Source organism: Canis lupus, chromosome X (genome assembly GCF_048164855.1).
Source record: "Canis lupus baileyi chromosome X, mCanLup2.hap1, whole genome shotgun sequence".
NCBI lineage: Eukaryota > Metazoa > Chordata > Mammalia > Carnivora > Canidae > Canis > Canis lupus.
This window is the reverse complement of record NC_132876.1, coordinates 19,643,927-19,658,138: the sequence shown is the minus strand read 5'-3', so window position 1 is coordinate 19,658,138 and position 14,212 is coordinate 19,643,927. Positions and strand designations below refer to the sequence as shown.

Here is a 14,212-nt window from a genome sequence, read left to right as displayed (position 1 = left end):
GTCTCTCTCATGAATAAATAAATAAAATCTTTAAAAAAAGAATTTTTATTACCTACATGTATTTCTTTTGAATAAAATAAATCTGCTAAGAATTAAAGGTGTCCAGCAACCAAATAGGCTGCTTTGTAACCCAATGAGAGCCCTGCCTCAGGCAGTTATCAAACAAAGATCACGAGATGAGCCAGCAGGTCTTTACCAGAGTTGAGCTGATGAAGTTCATAGGTGCATTCAATGAGGAGGAGGCCTGGAAGCTTCCAACAAGATGGGACAACTTCCCAGTTGTCAGGCCTATTCTAAGACAAAATAGCCTTCTAACTATAATTCCCATGTAGGAAGTTGAAATCAGAGGGTAGAATAAACAGTTCAAAAATGAAAAGCCACCAACTAGCTGTGAAACTGGATTCTGAACTAGAGGAATTAAAAATATAGAAGGGCAGGGAAAGGCATGGATGGAAAGGAGAAAGAGACAGGAATCTCAGTAAAACGAAATGTCAATAAAAGATGGCAGAGTCGGGGCACCTGGGTGGCTCAGTGGTTGAGCATCTGCCTTCAGCTCAGGGTGTGATCCCAGGGTCCTGGGATCCAGTTCCAAATTGGGCTCCCCATGGGGAGCCTGCCTCTCCCTCTGCCTGTGTCTCTGCCTCTCTATGTCCCTCATGAATAAATAAATAAAATCTTTTAAAAAAAGATGGCAGAGTATCCGTGGCTTGTATGTGGGTATGGTTATCCACTTAAATCCCAACCATTTAGCTGAAGCCCGCAGGCCATGGATATCCCAGAAGAGTTGTCTTCTGCCCCCACCACTCAGCCTTGATGGACCCAAGCTGGCATACAGTGTACCAACACATCAGACACACTGGCTGACTTGAGCCATGTTCTGGGCACTGAAGTGTGTTAAATATGACTTCAGGCTGGAGAAGTCCTGAGAAGCATACAGGAGCCTCACATTCATGACCCCAGTGCCAGGCAAGACAATGATGCTACAAAATTGGAGTAACAAAGAAGCTAGGCATCCTGTTCTGACTCTTCCCTTTATTTTTAAGATTTTTAAAATTTATTTGACAGAGAGAGAGAGAGAGCACAAGCAGGGGAGCAGCGGGCAGATATAGAATGAGAAGCAGGCCCCCTGCGGATGTGGGGCTTGATCCCAAGACAGACAACCAACTGAGCCACTCAGGCACCCCTGACTCTCCACTTTATAAGAGGGAGATTGCTTGAGATTCTCTCTCTCCCTCTCCTTCTGCCCCTCCTTGCTCCCTCTCAAAAAATAAAATATAAAATAACAAAATAAAATAATGTAAGATAAAATAAAATCTAAAAAATAAAAAGTAAAAGCTGATAATTAATCCCTTTCGCCTCCCGGAGAGGAAGAACAGACTTTAGAATAGTCCTCTCCTGCCTGCAGGCATAAAACCTGGTCTCGGAACCACAAATTATTTTTGCCACATTAAATAAAAACCTTCCTGCAGAATGACAGGGACGATTATGAGGTGAGAAGCCAGCTCTAGCTCCTTTTTCCTGGCCTGGTGCTATTGTAATACCACCCTCCAGGGCCCAGGAGCAAACCTTTCCAGTATTTATGTTTCCTGAATCCAAGAACAAAGATTCGTACAAATCCCATTCAAACACAGAAATAATGATGGTTTGAAAAACAAAGATAATTCCCTCTCCAGTCTTTGCAAGCACTACAAATCACGGAAATCGTATTAACAAATGAGACTGATAGTAGTCTTCAACGAAAGCAAGGGAAGGACATGCTAAACCAAACGTTTCCAATTTGTGCTTGTGAAAACTTCTGCAAAGGATGAAAATAAATATTGGAGACCTGTGGTTCGCAGGAGACCCTGACAGAAGTATGTTGGTGACAGCAGGAGGGGGGCATGATAACTTGTGAGAAATTGCACCTCCTGCATCCCACATGGTGACCTCTGGCCATTGGGCAGAAACTGGAGATCCTGGCTGGGACCACCTTCTAGAATCAAAGGGGATTCTCTGGTTCCTTCCCTGACCTTTGTTCATGTTCCTTCACTGTGGCTCACTCTTTCTTTCTCATAATCATTCAGCTTCTCCTGTCCCTGTCCTCAGGTGGGAGTCGAGTTCCTGCTCATTAGAAAGAATCAGTAATGTTCCTGATGGAAAAAAAATCATGTTTCTGTGGCCCTGACCTGGCACATGAGCAATAACGTGAGGCATTGTAACAATAACAGGTTGGTTATTCCTGGGGTTATTTGGCAGCACAGTAACCAAATATCAGCATTGATGCCATTATTGTTGTGATGTTGTGTAAAAACCAGATTTAAGTGAGAATACTGGCCTACAATTGAGAAAGAGTTGGTATTGAATGTCAGTGCCAAATCTTCCGCTCCGGGGGAACAGGGATCAAATCTGTCTTGTTTTCTACTGCCTCCAGCATCTGGTACAGTACCGGAGCGCAACAGGTACACAAAGTCTAGCTGTTGAGGAAACAAGTATCCAAGAAGCCCACCTGCAGCCCAGAGTGAACGCAGGGGCTTTCTACAGATCATGGCTTTCCTGATGCCCACCTTTGCAGCCTGACCCAGGGCAACCACTGGCCCTGCCGTGTGGCAGTACCTGGAGAAGGGTGACAGGTGACAAGCCTGAGACAGTAGCAGAGAAGCTTGGGGAGTTTTTCTTTGCACAATTACTATTTCTCCGGCCCATGTCTCTGGGCTGGCCGTGGTGGGGAGGAAGGATGGTAATTGCATGATGGTCCATGACCCACACGGAGGCTTTCTCTTTGGGCAAAGTGTTTGTGGCCAAGGGAAATTCTTAAGGAGAGATAGGGGAACTTTCTGAGATACCTTTGGTTCATAGGCAAGAATGCTGTAACTCAAGATTTCTATCTGGAGATTCTGCACTGGGAGTGTGTTGAGAGGGGTGGCTTTGACTGGGGTTGGGGCCAGGATTGATACCCCACCAATGGATGGGCAGGGAGGTAGGGTTGAAGGACCTCATTGACGCCTGATGGGATTTTTCCCATACTGACCAGGAAGCTAGGTGAGGGGGAAGAAAAGCACTGCATGGTCACCATAGACGAGGGCTTACAAAAAAGACCCAGTGCACTTTTATTTGAATATTTATTTTTTTTTCCAAAGAAATCCATGCAAAGGGAAAAAGACAAAGAGAGAGGGAAAGAGAAAGAGACATGGTAACCATGTTCTAGCAACCAAACATAGGAAAATAATTTGGCACAACTTGAGTTTTTTTTTCTTTGCAAAAAGACAATCTACACTACCACTATTTACCTTCCTCAAAGACACCATTGATTTTCGAAAACATAACACACGGTTAGTCTTCTACTTAATGGCTGGAGGAGGTATACAAGATAAAAAAATAGAAAAAAATAAGAAGGTGGCTCCTTTATAGAGGAAGGCCACAGGGTGCTGACGGGCAGCACGGCAGCTGCACACTGGGAAGTCAGTGCGCCAGGAAGAAAAAGCACGCCACGGAGACTGCCAAGCTGGTAAGGGCCTTCAGGGGGGAATGGCCATTCCCGAGGTTGTGAGAGGCTGCTATCTCATTGTCCTTCTGGTTCACGTGCTGCTTGCTTCCAGGAGCATCATCCACATCCAGATCATAAGCCAGTTCTGCCAAAAGAAAAGGAGACTTTGAAATTCACGAGTACCAACGGCACCAGCGTCCACCTGTCGTGGCTCCTGCACTGGTCCAGACCGCTGGGACGCCCCAGGGTTCTTTGAAAGGCAGGCCACTAGGAGATGAGAAGGAGCCAGGGCTGTAGGGGTGGGGGGTCCCACCAGCGGAAGGAGATGGCCAGAGGGGCTCCTTCCCGAGGTCACACCCACAGGGAGAGCTGGCTGCTCCCTCATCCCCTTTGACTCCACCCACACCCAGGGTGCAGGTGGGGAGCTCTGCAACAACCCCCCCCCCCAAGGTGGTGCTTGAAGGTCACTTTCACCAGATCTCGCTGGTATTAAAATGTAAGGTGCTGGGTGGGTGACTCTGTGTGTGCTTCTGTCTGTATGTGAGTCAGTGGGGTGGGCGATGCTGTAGGGGGTACCCCCAGTGTGCCATTCCTCCAGATTTTCTCCTGGAGACGTCGTTTGAATCAGAGTCGAGGGTAGGATAGTTTGCCATTGAAAGTTGTTTTATTTCTCCCAAATATTTCTTCTATGATCTATGTCATCTTTTCATCCCCTCCCCCACCCTGCCCTTACACACACACACACACACACACACACACACACACCAACATCGATCTAATGCATAGGATTTAAACTGATCCCAAGCCAAAACCAAGGAGAGGCTGTGCGGGGTGAGGGCTTTCCTTCATTGATCACCCACCATTTATGAGATACGGTTATGATTCTGAAAAGAAATTGGGGTGTTGGCGCTGCCCTTGAACATCTCTCAGAAGGCAAATCTGAGTAGATAGCAATTTGTCAGGAAATTCAAGACGGTCAGCCCTGGCATGGAGGTCAGCCTCCTTCAGCTTTGTTTTTCCAGATTTAGAACTTGGATCGACTCCCTTGGCTTTTCTAGACTCAGTCGCCAATGTTTCTATTTCAATAGCTTGGGAAGGTGATGTGATGTGAGTGCCCTCACCAGCCAACTGTCTTGCGGCCAGCGGAGCCGGAAAGATCCCTTGGAGACACTGAGATACAAAGCAACAGGCATAGAGGAATGACTGGGATTCTATAGAGGGAAGGAAGGAAGGGGAAGGAAGGGCTCCTCTTACAAGGGATGAAACACTCAGTAAGTCACAGGAAGAAAGTGTGAGGACCCAGCTGGCCAGGCTGCACACAGAGCAGGGCCCAGGACCAGGGCTACTCCAAGGCTGGCAATGCTTAGAGCAGGCAGCAAGGTCAAGGTGATCAAAACCAGGGGGATCACACAGATTGCAATGCTCCTTTTCCAAACGGGCTGCTGTAGTTTCTACTGCCCTCAGCAATGATGAGAAAACCAAAGTTACTGGGCCCTCACGGGAAAGACTGTAGGAAGCATAAGATGATATATCAAGGTTTCTTTATTTTTATTTTTTAAAAAGATTTTATTTATTTATTCATGAGAGACACAGAGACACAGAGAGAGGCAGAGACACAGGTAGAGGGAGAAGCCGGCTCCATGCACAGAGCCCGACGTGGGACTTGATCCCGGGTCTCCAGGACCACACCCTGGGCCGAAGGCAGAGGCTAAACCACTGAGCCACCCCGGCTGCCCTCAAGGTTTCTTTAAATAATTGCACGTTTTCTATGTCTTAGTTTACTAATAACATTTCTTAATGCATGACAGCTCATACCCTTTGCCTTTGTATCTGATGGGGATTAAGGTTTTTCCTCTTCATTTGAAGATATATTTTGCTGAATCCTTTGTCATATTAAATACAGATAATGTTTCTATTTTGTGATTAACTATAATTAGTTTTCATTGCTGTACAAAGAAATCATGTTTTTACTTTTTAAAAAATATTTTATTTATTTATTCATGAGAGACACACAGAGAGAGAGGCAGAGACACAGGCAGAGGGAGAAGCAGGCTCCACGCAGGGAGCCTGATGTGGGACTCGATCCCAGGACTCCAGGGTCATCCCCTGAGCTGAAGGCAGATTCCTAACCACTGAGTCACCGAGGTGTCCAATTTCTTCACTTTTAATGTCTATGAATCTGACTACATTTTGCTTTTCTAAAGCTGAGAAATTTTTTCTCCCAGAGTGCCAAGAAGAATTCAAATCAAATTTTTCCAGAGAACCCTCTTACCCAGGAAAAAGTGACTTGGCCAACTATAATTTGGATTTCCTCTCCCCTAAAAATAAATACATGCAAAGCAAATTAAAAGAAGACAAGAACAAACAGCAGCGGTCTATTTGGAAGTCAGACCTCTTTCTCTGAAAGGTGAACTATGCAGAGGACACAAGAGAAGGCCGAGGTCAGCACAGGCACAGGTCACGATCGGATTTCACTCAAGTTGAGAACACATATGGCTCTAGCTGTTGAAACCCCAGCCTTGAGTCTCAAGGCAACTTCTCTACTTAAATGCACAGGAGTATTTTTAGGATTGACCTGAATGAGTGAACTCTTAGCTTTGCTTTCAGATTCCTTTTCCGGATATTCCCCTTGCCCAACCTCAAGATGAAACAATATCTATTCATGTTACCACTCAGCCCCTGTGCTATTTATCTTGCTCCTCAAATAATCCGCAAACACTGGACAGTTTCATGTACTAGAGCAGTTGTGGTAAATTTAGCAGATGCTAAGCCCAGAAGTTTCAAATCTTTTTTGCCACCAAAGACCTCTTTTGTTATTTCTATCTCTTGGACCCTATGTTTGGAAACTATAAGAACGACAAGTTACTGAGTCCTCATTGTGGGCCAGGCACTGTGCTAAGCTCTTTATATACATTATTTCATTTAATTTAACTTTCTTAATAATGTTGCAAGGTAGGCATTACAATTCCCATTTTACTGATGAGGAAGCTCCAACCCAGGTTCCTTTTAGGCCCATATTTGCACAGCTGGTAAGTGACAGAGGAGCTATTTGAATGCATGTCTGACTCTGAACCTCGCTTGAAGCTATACTGTCTCTTTAACAACTTTGTCTATCAAATACACTGTAGTGATTGAGTAGTGATGGACTTTTTTCTTGAAAGACAAAAACCCACCTTGATCAGTAAAATATATACTGCCAAAGAGAACTCAAGAGCACGAGAAAACACTTTCAGTGTTTCCACATGAAAGTGATCACATACTTGACTGAGTAGCCTTATTAAGCTTTGTGAAAGTCTGAAAAGAGCTCTGAGTTTGGGGACCAAGAATGGAAATTATGTCCTTTCCATTTCCTGGAAGAAATCAGCAATGATGGCCAAGGCTATTCGATACCCCAAACACAAAGCTGGCCCAAGTTTTCTACCTGCAGAGGGCCCCCAGAAATACTCAGAATAATACCTTCCTGTGCTCTCAAAGCTGGGACCAACGGTTTCCTGAGGCTCCTCCACTTAAGAGCAGCAACCCTATGGCTGGGCTTCTTTGGTATACATCGATGGGAATCCCAGCAAAGACACACTCTGGGCCTGTGCCACCATCATGGAGATTAGAGACAAAGGGGACAGCTTAGCCTGACAATGAAGCATTACAAGATACACAGGACATAGGGTTTTGGTCAAAGATAAATGTGGATATTCCTGGACAGGGGAAATACAACCCAGTTTAATTCAACAAATTAATGGTAGCCTACAATGTCCCAAGCATTGAACTGGAAGGCTGGAGAAAGACTTAGTGCCTGTCTTCAGGAATCCCACACTCTGGCAAGGAAAACAGACCAATAGATACTCGGCAGAATGGAGTAAGGGTCAGATAAAGGCATGAGCCAAACACCATGGGGAGAGAAAAATTCTAAACAGAAGGCTCTGGGAAGACTTCTCAGAACAACTGGGATATAATCTACACCATGGGGGGGGGAGGGACCATAGCAGAGCTGAATGAGATGGTCATTCATTTCACGTAGAGGGTTCAGCTTGAGCAAAATCATCAATATCAGAGGGCATGATCAGTAGGAGCAAGTAGCTTCTATGATGGCAGGGGACATAGGGTATATACTATTGTTGTTGTGTTTGTGTGTGTAGTTGTATGGTGGGTGGTAAAAGGTAAGGCAGGAAGGACAAGTTAAGGCCAAGTCATGGTGCATTGGGAATGCTAAGACTTTACTGTGTGGGCAACAGGGAGCCATTGGAGGTTTTTTTTTGTTTTTTTTTTTTAGTTTTTATTTATTTATGATAGTCACACAGAGAGAGAGAGAGAGGCAGAGACATAGGCAGAGGGAGAAGCAGGCTCCATGCACCGGGAGCCCGACGTGGGATTCGATCCCGGGTCTCCAGGATCGCGCCCTGGGCCAAAGGCAGGCGCTAAACCGCTGCGCCACCCAGGGATCCCCCATTGGAGGTTTTATTTTTATATTTTTTAAAGATTTATTTATTTATTTATGATAGACACACACACACAGAGAGAGAGAGAGAGAGAGAGAGAGAGAGGCAGAGACACAGGAGGAGGGAGAAGCAGGCTCCATGCCAGGAGCCCGACGTGGGACTCGATCCTGAGACCCCAGGATCGCGCCCTGGGCCAAAGGCAGGCGCCAAACCACTGAGCCACCCAGGGATCCCCCATTGGAGGTTTTAAAGTAAGAAACTCACACAATCTGACTGGTGTTTTTTAGAGAGATCATTGTTAACAGTTTGGAGGGCAGCCCTAAGTGGGAGAGACTTATCAGACATCTTGTCTTAGAAAAAAGCAAGAAGCCTGTGGGAACAGTATCTGGGGATCAGCCAGTAACAAATATAAATTTTTTTTAAAAAACCTACAAAGGAGCTAAATCTACACCAAATCAAAACCTTCTCATTTTGCTACAAACCAGATCTATTATGGGAATCATCCTAAACCATTCTCTTCTAAATCATTCATATTTTTATGTTTATCAGTGATTTTCCAGAATGTATCTCTGCTGTATTAGGTATATACTGTAAAATACACATAAATTGTTTCTGCCTTGCAGTTGATTGTCAGTGAGAGCCTTTTAGACCAGCAAAGAGATTTTCTTTCTTCTTAAAAATATTTTTATTTACTTATTCATGAGAGACACACAGAGAGAGGCAGAGACATAGGCAGAGGAAGAAACAAGCTCCTCACAGGGAGCCTGATGTGGGACTTGATCCCAGGACCTCGGGATCACGCCTTGAGCAGAAGGTAGAAGCTCAACCACTGAGCCACCCAGGCATTCCAGCAAGGAGATTTTCTTTTCTTTTCTTTTTTTCTTTCTTTTTCTTTTCCTTTCTTTTCTGTTTTTTTTTTAGCAAGGAGATTTTCATGTGAAATCCAAAAATCAGTTTCAATTTGTTTTTTTTTTTTAAGATTTTATTTATTTATTCATGAGAGACAGAGAGAGACAGAGACACAGGCAGAGGGAGAAGCAGGCTCCATGCAGGGAGCCCGACGTGGGACTTGATCCCGAGTCTCCAGGATCACGCCCTAGGTTGAAGGCAGGCGCTAAACCGCTGAGCCACCTGAGCTGCCCTCAGTTTCTATTTGTAATCAGTTTGCCTATACCCAGAGGGTAGACACAACAATCTGTACTAATTATACACTCAGTTCTGACTCTCATTTTCCCTCCTTAGTGCTGCAGATCAGATACTCTCTCTTTTTTACTATTTATTTTTTTCACATAAGAATACTCATTTTTTATTTTAAAGATTTTATTTATTTATTTATTTGAGAGAGAGAGAGAGAAAGGGGAAGAGGGGGAGGGGCAGAGAAGGAGAAGCAGCCCCCTCCCAGCAGGGAGCCTGATGTGGGGCTTGATCCCAGTACTCCGGGATCATGACCTGAGCCAAAGGCAGATGCTTAACTAACTGAGCTACCCAGGTGCTCCTAGAACACTTAAAATTGAAGCATTTTTATTTTATGTACAATGAGTTGGCATTAAGGTAGGTATCTTGGAAGGATATCAAAGAGATTACTTAATTCAACTTAATGAAGCCCATTTCCTTTGCGTACACACACTGGTGGCACATATTGAGGCTGCATTTCTGGATCAGATCATGCCAGTTTGAGCAGGCATGGCACAAATAAGAACCCTGGCTGAATTTCCCCAGGTGGCTCTACCAGAGCAGCTGGTGGCCCATCTTGCTCTCTTGGATGCTATGAGGCAAAAAGGCTATTTTTTAAAAATTATGTAAACTCTACACCCACCAAGGGGCTCAAACTCACAACCCAGAGATCAAGATTCCATGCTCCATGACTGAGCTGGCTGGACACTCCTAGATAATCCCTTTAAAATAATCATCAGTCATCAAGGTCTGCACTTTGTGTTGAAAAGTTTTTCTGAGTTGGGCAAAGCACTCTGTGGGGAACCCTCCAGCCTTAGTTATTCAGAGTCACCCAGTGGAGTTCCCAGGGTAGGCTGTCCCACACTGAGAGTCTGGAGCCCTGGGCTCCAGGCCCAGCTCAGCCACTGTCAGACTATTTCACCTTGGCCAAGTCATTTCCCTCTACTCTGGACATCTGTCTCTCCATCTGCCCAAATCTGGGTATTGGACTGGATGAACCCTATGTGTCCTTCTAGTTTTATTTCTCGGAGATTCCCAGGCTCTCAGGGCCCAGTGAGGGAAAGTCTGCTGTGAGCCATAATCTTCCCTCTACTCACAGTAGCCAAGGGGCTATCCACAGCAGAACCTCCATAAGCAAGTAGGGGCAATCAGCTGCTTCTCCTGGGCTGTGAATTCTTCTGGTGATGGTCATCAGCCACCAAGTTCTGAATCCCCTTTCTTCTTGAGCTGATCTAGTCCAGGATAAGAGATGCTAGCAACAAATAAATCTGTGCTGGACTGTTGTGGTTGCCTTTAAATCTGGGCATGAGGGATCCCTGGGTGGCGCAGCGGTTTGGCGCCTGCCTTTGGCCCAGGGCGCGATCCTGGAGACCCTGGATCGAGTCCCACGTCGGGCTCCCGGTGCATGGAGCCTGCTTCTCCCTCTGCCTGTGTCTCTGCCTCTCTCTCTCTGTGACTATCATAAATAAATAAAAATTAAAAAAAAAATAAATAAATCTGGGCATGATATCTTGCACTGAAGCCAGGGCACACAAAGCTTTGGGAGAGAAGTTACTGGATTCAGGGTGCGTCAAGCAGGCAGGTATGGACAACCAGAGAAGATGTGTCAGTCAGTGAGACAGGCCTGTGGGCCTTTCCAAAGCCACTGGGGTCTTTGGCACATAATAGGATGCAAATGTTTGCCCTCTGATGGCATGGGCATCCAGGAAAGCAGTGCACTGCAATAGGGGCCTTGCCCACTCCAGCAGGCAGAGCTCCCGGGACAGCCTGAAAGGAGAGCTGGTATCAAAATACCAGGGGAGAGAATGCTGCTGTTGAGCCAAGCATGGGGGTTTCTTCCTTGCTAAGCCTGCTCCAGCAGATGGCTTCAATCCGGCCCTAATATAGCAACCGAGCAATACCGCTATCTCTGTGTTTTGCGTTTGCTGTGTACAGTTGGCTCCCAAGACATGAATATGTGAAACCTTCAGTACATTGCTTGGCAGACCCCAGAGGCTGAAAGTGGGGAAATCTCTGGAGGAATCATGTGCATTGCACCACTGCTCACTCTGCTGCCCGTTCCCACAGACGCCCGGGGCGCTGCCGTTCACTTCGGAATCCCAAACAGATCTGGGTGGCCTTGCCCGCCCCGTCCACAACACCCTCCTCCTGCCACATCAACCTCCACTCCTTTGTGAACTTTCAGGTGTGAAATGACTACTTGGACTTGAAAGCAGAAGAAAGGGGCTTTCGCTAATGACCCTGGGGTCTCTGGGAGTCTATATTTTCTTCTTCATAGATCAGACAAGGGGAAGCTGGCACACTTGGGGCCTCTGGTTTCTAATTGGTCTGGTGGGACTCCTTTTAGAATGGGGCCATTTCACAATGTGCCTTCTTGACAAACAAGTGAGCTGTCGACTTTGCAGACTGTAAATTCTGGGAACTACCCAATGGCCTCTCCCAGAAGAGGGCTGGGCAATGAGATGCCCACTTCATTTCTTATAGCCAAGTCCAGCCACAAACACCCTCTGGGTTGTTGAAAAACTATGGTGGATTTCCCCATTAGGTGAGGTGTGGCCTCTCCTTATAGGTCCTCTGTTTTCAGGTTGGAGTATGTGTCTCTTCAGGTTATCCTGCAGTGGGTACATAAGGCCATGGTATGCTTTTTTCCCTAAAGATCTAGGGGAGAAAGCACACCATTTTATACTAAAACATCCAAGGCTGATGATGGGGTAGAAACGCACTATTTGCAAACTCATTTAAGACTTGATAAAATATTTCACATTTACTAGGACTTTCAGATTCTGTCTCAGATCCTCAGGAGCAGGTGTTCACTCTCACTCCTTACTGATGTGCAGGGTACTTCGGTAGGAAGGTCTTAAAAGCATTGGTAAGATCCTTGGGTCATCTGAGCTTGGTATACTACTCAAAGGTGGACACTCTGACTCACATGCTCCTAGTTACTGACTTAAGGGATGCTTTTCTATGACGATTTCCTTGTTGAGAGGAGAACATCACAAGAACTGCCCTTACCAGGAACTCAGACTGCTTAGTTTACTAATACAAAATGGTGTGGCGCCTGGGTGGCTTGGTCAGTCAAAAGTCTGACTTCAGCTCAGATCATGATCTTGGGTTGGTGGGATTGAGCCCTGTAGCGAGTCTGTTTCTTCCTCTCCCTCTGTCCCTCCCCCTCCTTGTGTGCACACATACTTTCTCTCTCTCTCTCTCTCTCTCTCTCTCTCTCTCTCTCTCTCACTGAAATAAATAAATCTTTTTTTAAAAAAAGAAAACTAATACAAAATGGTTTCCAGGGGATTCGATCATGACTAATGCTTCACTGCTACATTCAGCCATTTAGAAAGGAACAAGCAAAAATATCACTTGATCCCTTTGGAAATTAAATCATTTTACTATAGAATCTTATTGTAACATGGGCCACTACTATACTTATTTAGGTACATCATGAGTCAAGTCATGTTCCCAGAAACAGAACAACTGTGTCCTAGAAACCCTGACAGCATGAGAGGGTGGTGTGGGTGCTGGCCCTCCTCCACCAGCCCCAGAATTATCACCACCTTCCACACAAGTGTCTCGACTACTACTCTCATGTCTACAGATCCTTCTCACCCAAGGCTGCTTGACAGCTTCATAGGAATCACACCTCATCATAGCCTTCACTTCCCACAGAAAAAAATTACCTCATCCCGTGGGACAGAGAGAAGATTGAGATGAGAACAGGCTTAGAGAAGACGAGGAAAGAGAACATGGTAGAGAGGGGAGGGCTAGCATGGTCCAGTGTCTATGGAGAGGTCAGGCAAAGTAAGGAACTGAGAAGCAGCTATTGAAAGGGTCAACCAGATGGTTATAGGAGATTGTTGAGAGAGGTTCAGTAGGGCAGTTGGGTGAAAAAACAGACAGTATTGAGTTGAGGAGAAAGCAGGAACTGATATGGGTTCATTGAGTCCTGATCAGCCTTTGGAGAAGCTTGATAGTGAGTGAAACGAAGCACTGTCACCCTGACTGTTCCCCACAATGCCTAATAAGTATGTACAACCTCATCTCCTCAGTGTGCCAACTCAGGACGGCCTTTGGAAATGCTGTTTTCTTGTTATTCTTGATACACTGACAACCTGTACTAGACACTCAGATACTTGTATACCAATGTTGATGGCAGATTATTCACAATGGCCAAAGGGTTGAAGCAACCCAAGTGTTCACCAATGGATGAATGGAAAAACAAAATGTGGTACATTTATGTAATGGGATATTATTCAGCCATAGAAAGGAACATGGTACTGATGCATGCCACAGTTTGCATAAAACTTGAAAACATGATGCTGGGTGAAAGAAGCGAGACACAAAATACCACATAGTATATGACTCCATTATATGAAATACGTAGAATAGGCAAATTGTGGAAATAGTGGTCATGGTTGCATAACATTTTGAATGTATTTAACGTCACCAAATTGAACACTTAATGGTTTATTTTTTTAAAGATTCTATTTATTTATTCATGAGAGACACAGAGAGAGTCAGAGACATAGGCAGAGGGAGAAGCAGGCTCCCTGTGGGGAGCCTGATGCGGGACTCGATCTCAGGACCCCGGGATCACGACCTGAGCCAAAAGCAGATGCTCAACCACTGAGCCACCCAGGTGCCCCCACTTAACAGTTTAGATGGCAGGTTTTACATAATATATATTTTAGTACAATGAAAAAAAAAAACTAGGGATCCCTGGGTGGCGCAGCGGTTTGGCGCCTGCCTTTGGCCCAGGGCGCGGTCTTGGAGACCCGGGATCAAATCCCATGTCAGGCTCCCGGTGCATGGAGCTTGCTTCTCCCTCTGCCTGTGTCTCTGCCTCTCTCTCTCTGTATGACTATCATAAATTTAAAAAAAAAATTTAAAAAATTAAGAAAAAAAAAACTATAGAATCCAAAAGATAATGGAATCTGGGGCACATTCCAGTTCCAAAAGGGACTGTACTCTACTCTAGACTTTGCAGAGGGGTGTGTGAGCATACCCCATACCAAAGTATCCACCCCCCAAAAAAAGAAAGTATCCACCTCCAAATGGCACTCCTTTAGTGCTTTTCAAGTCAAGTTGTCCAAAAGAATTAAAATGAATGGATATTTAGACACTACCCTATAATGGCAGATGTGGG

The 14,212-nt window shown here is 45.3% G+C and overlaps 1 protein-coding gene and 1 pseudogene across 1 annotated transcript in view; both read right to left on the bottom strand.

Moving 5' to 3' along the window:
• Window positions 1-3,084: 3,084 nt before the first annotated feature.
• GPC3 (glypican 3) overlaps window positions 3,085-14,212 on the bottom strand; it is a 440,943-nt gene continuing 429,815 nt past the window's right edge. Inside the window, exon 8 of the mRNA XM_072815525.1 lies at window positions 3,085-3,608. Coding sequence (XP_072671626.1) covers window positions 3,439-3,608 — 170 coding nt within the window. The 3' untranslated portion in view covers window positions 3,085-3,438. The remainder of the gene's footprint in view (window positions 3,609-14,212) is intronic.
• LOC140628214 (small ribosomal subunit protein uS14-like) lies at window positions 9,481-9,645 on the bottom strand (annotated as a pseudogene).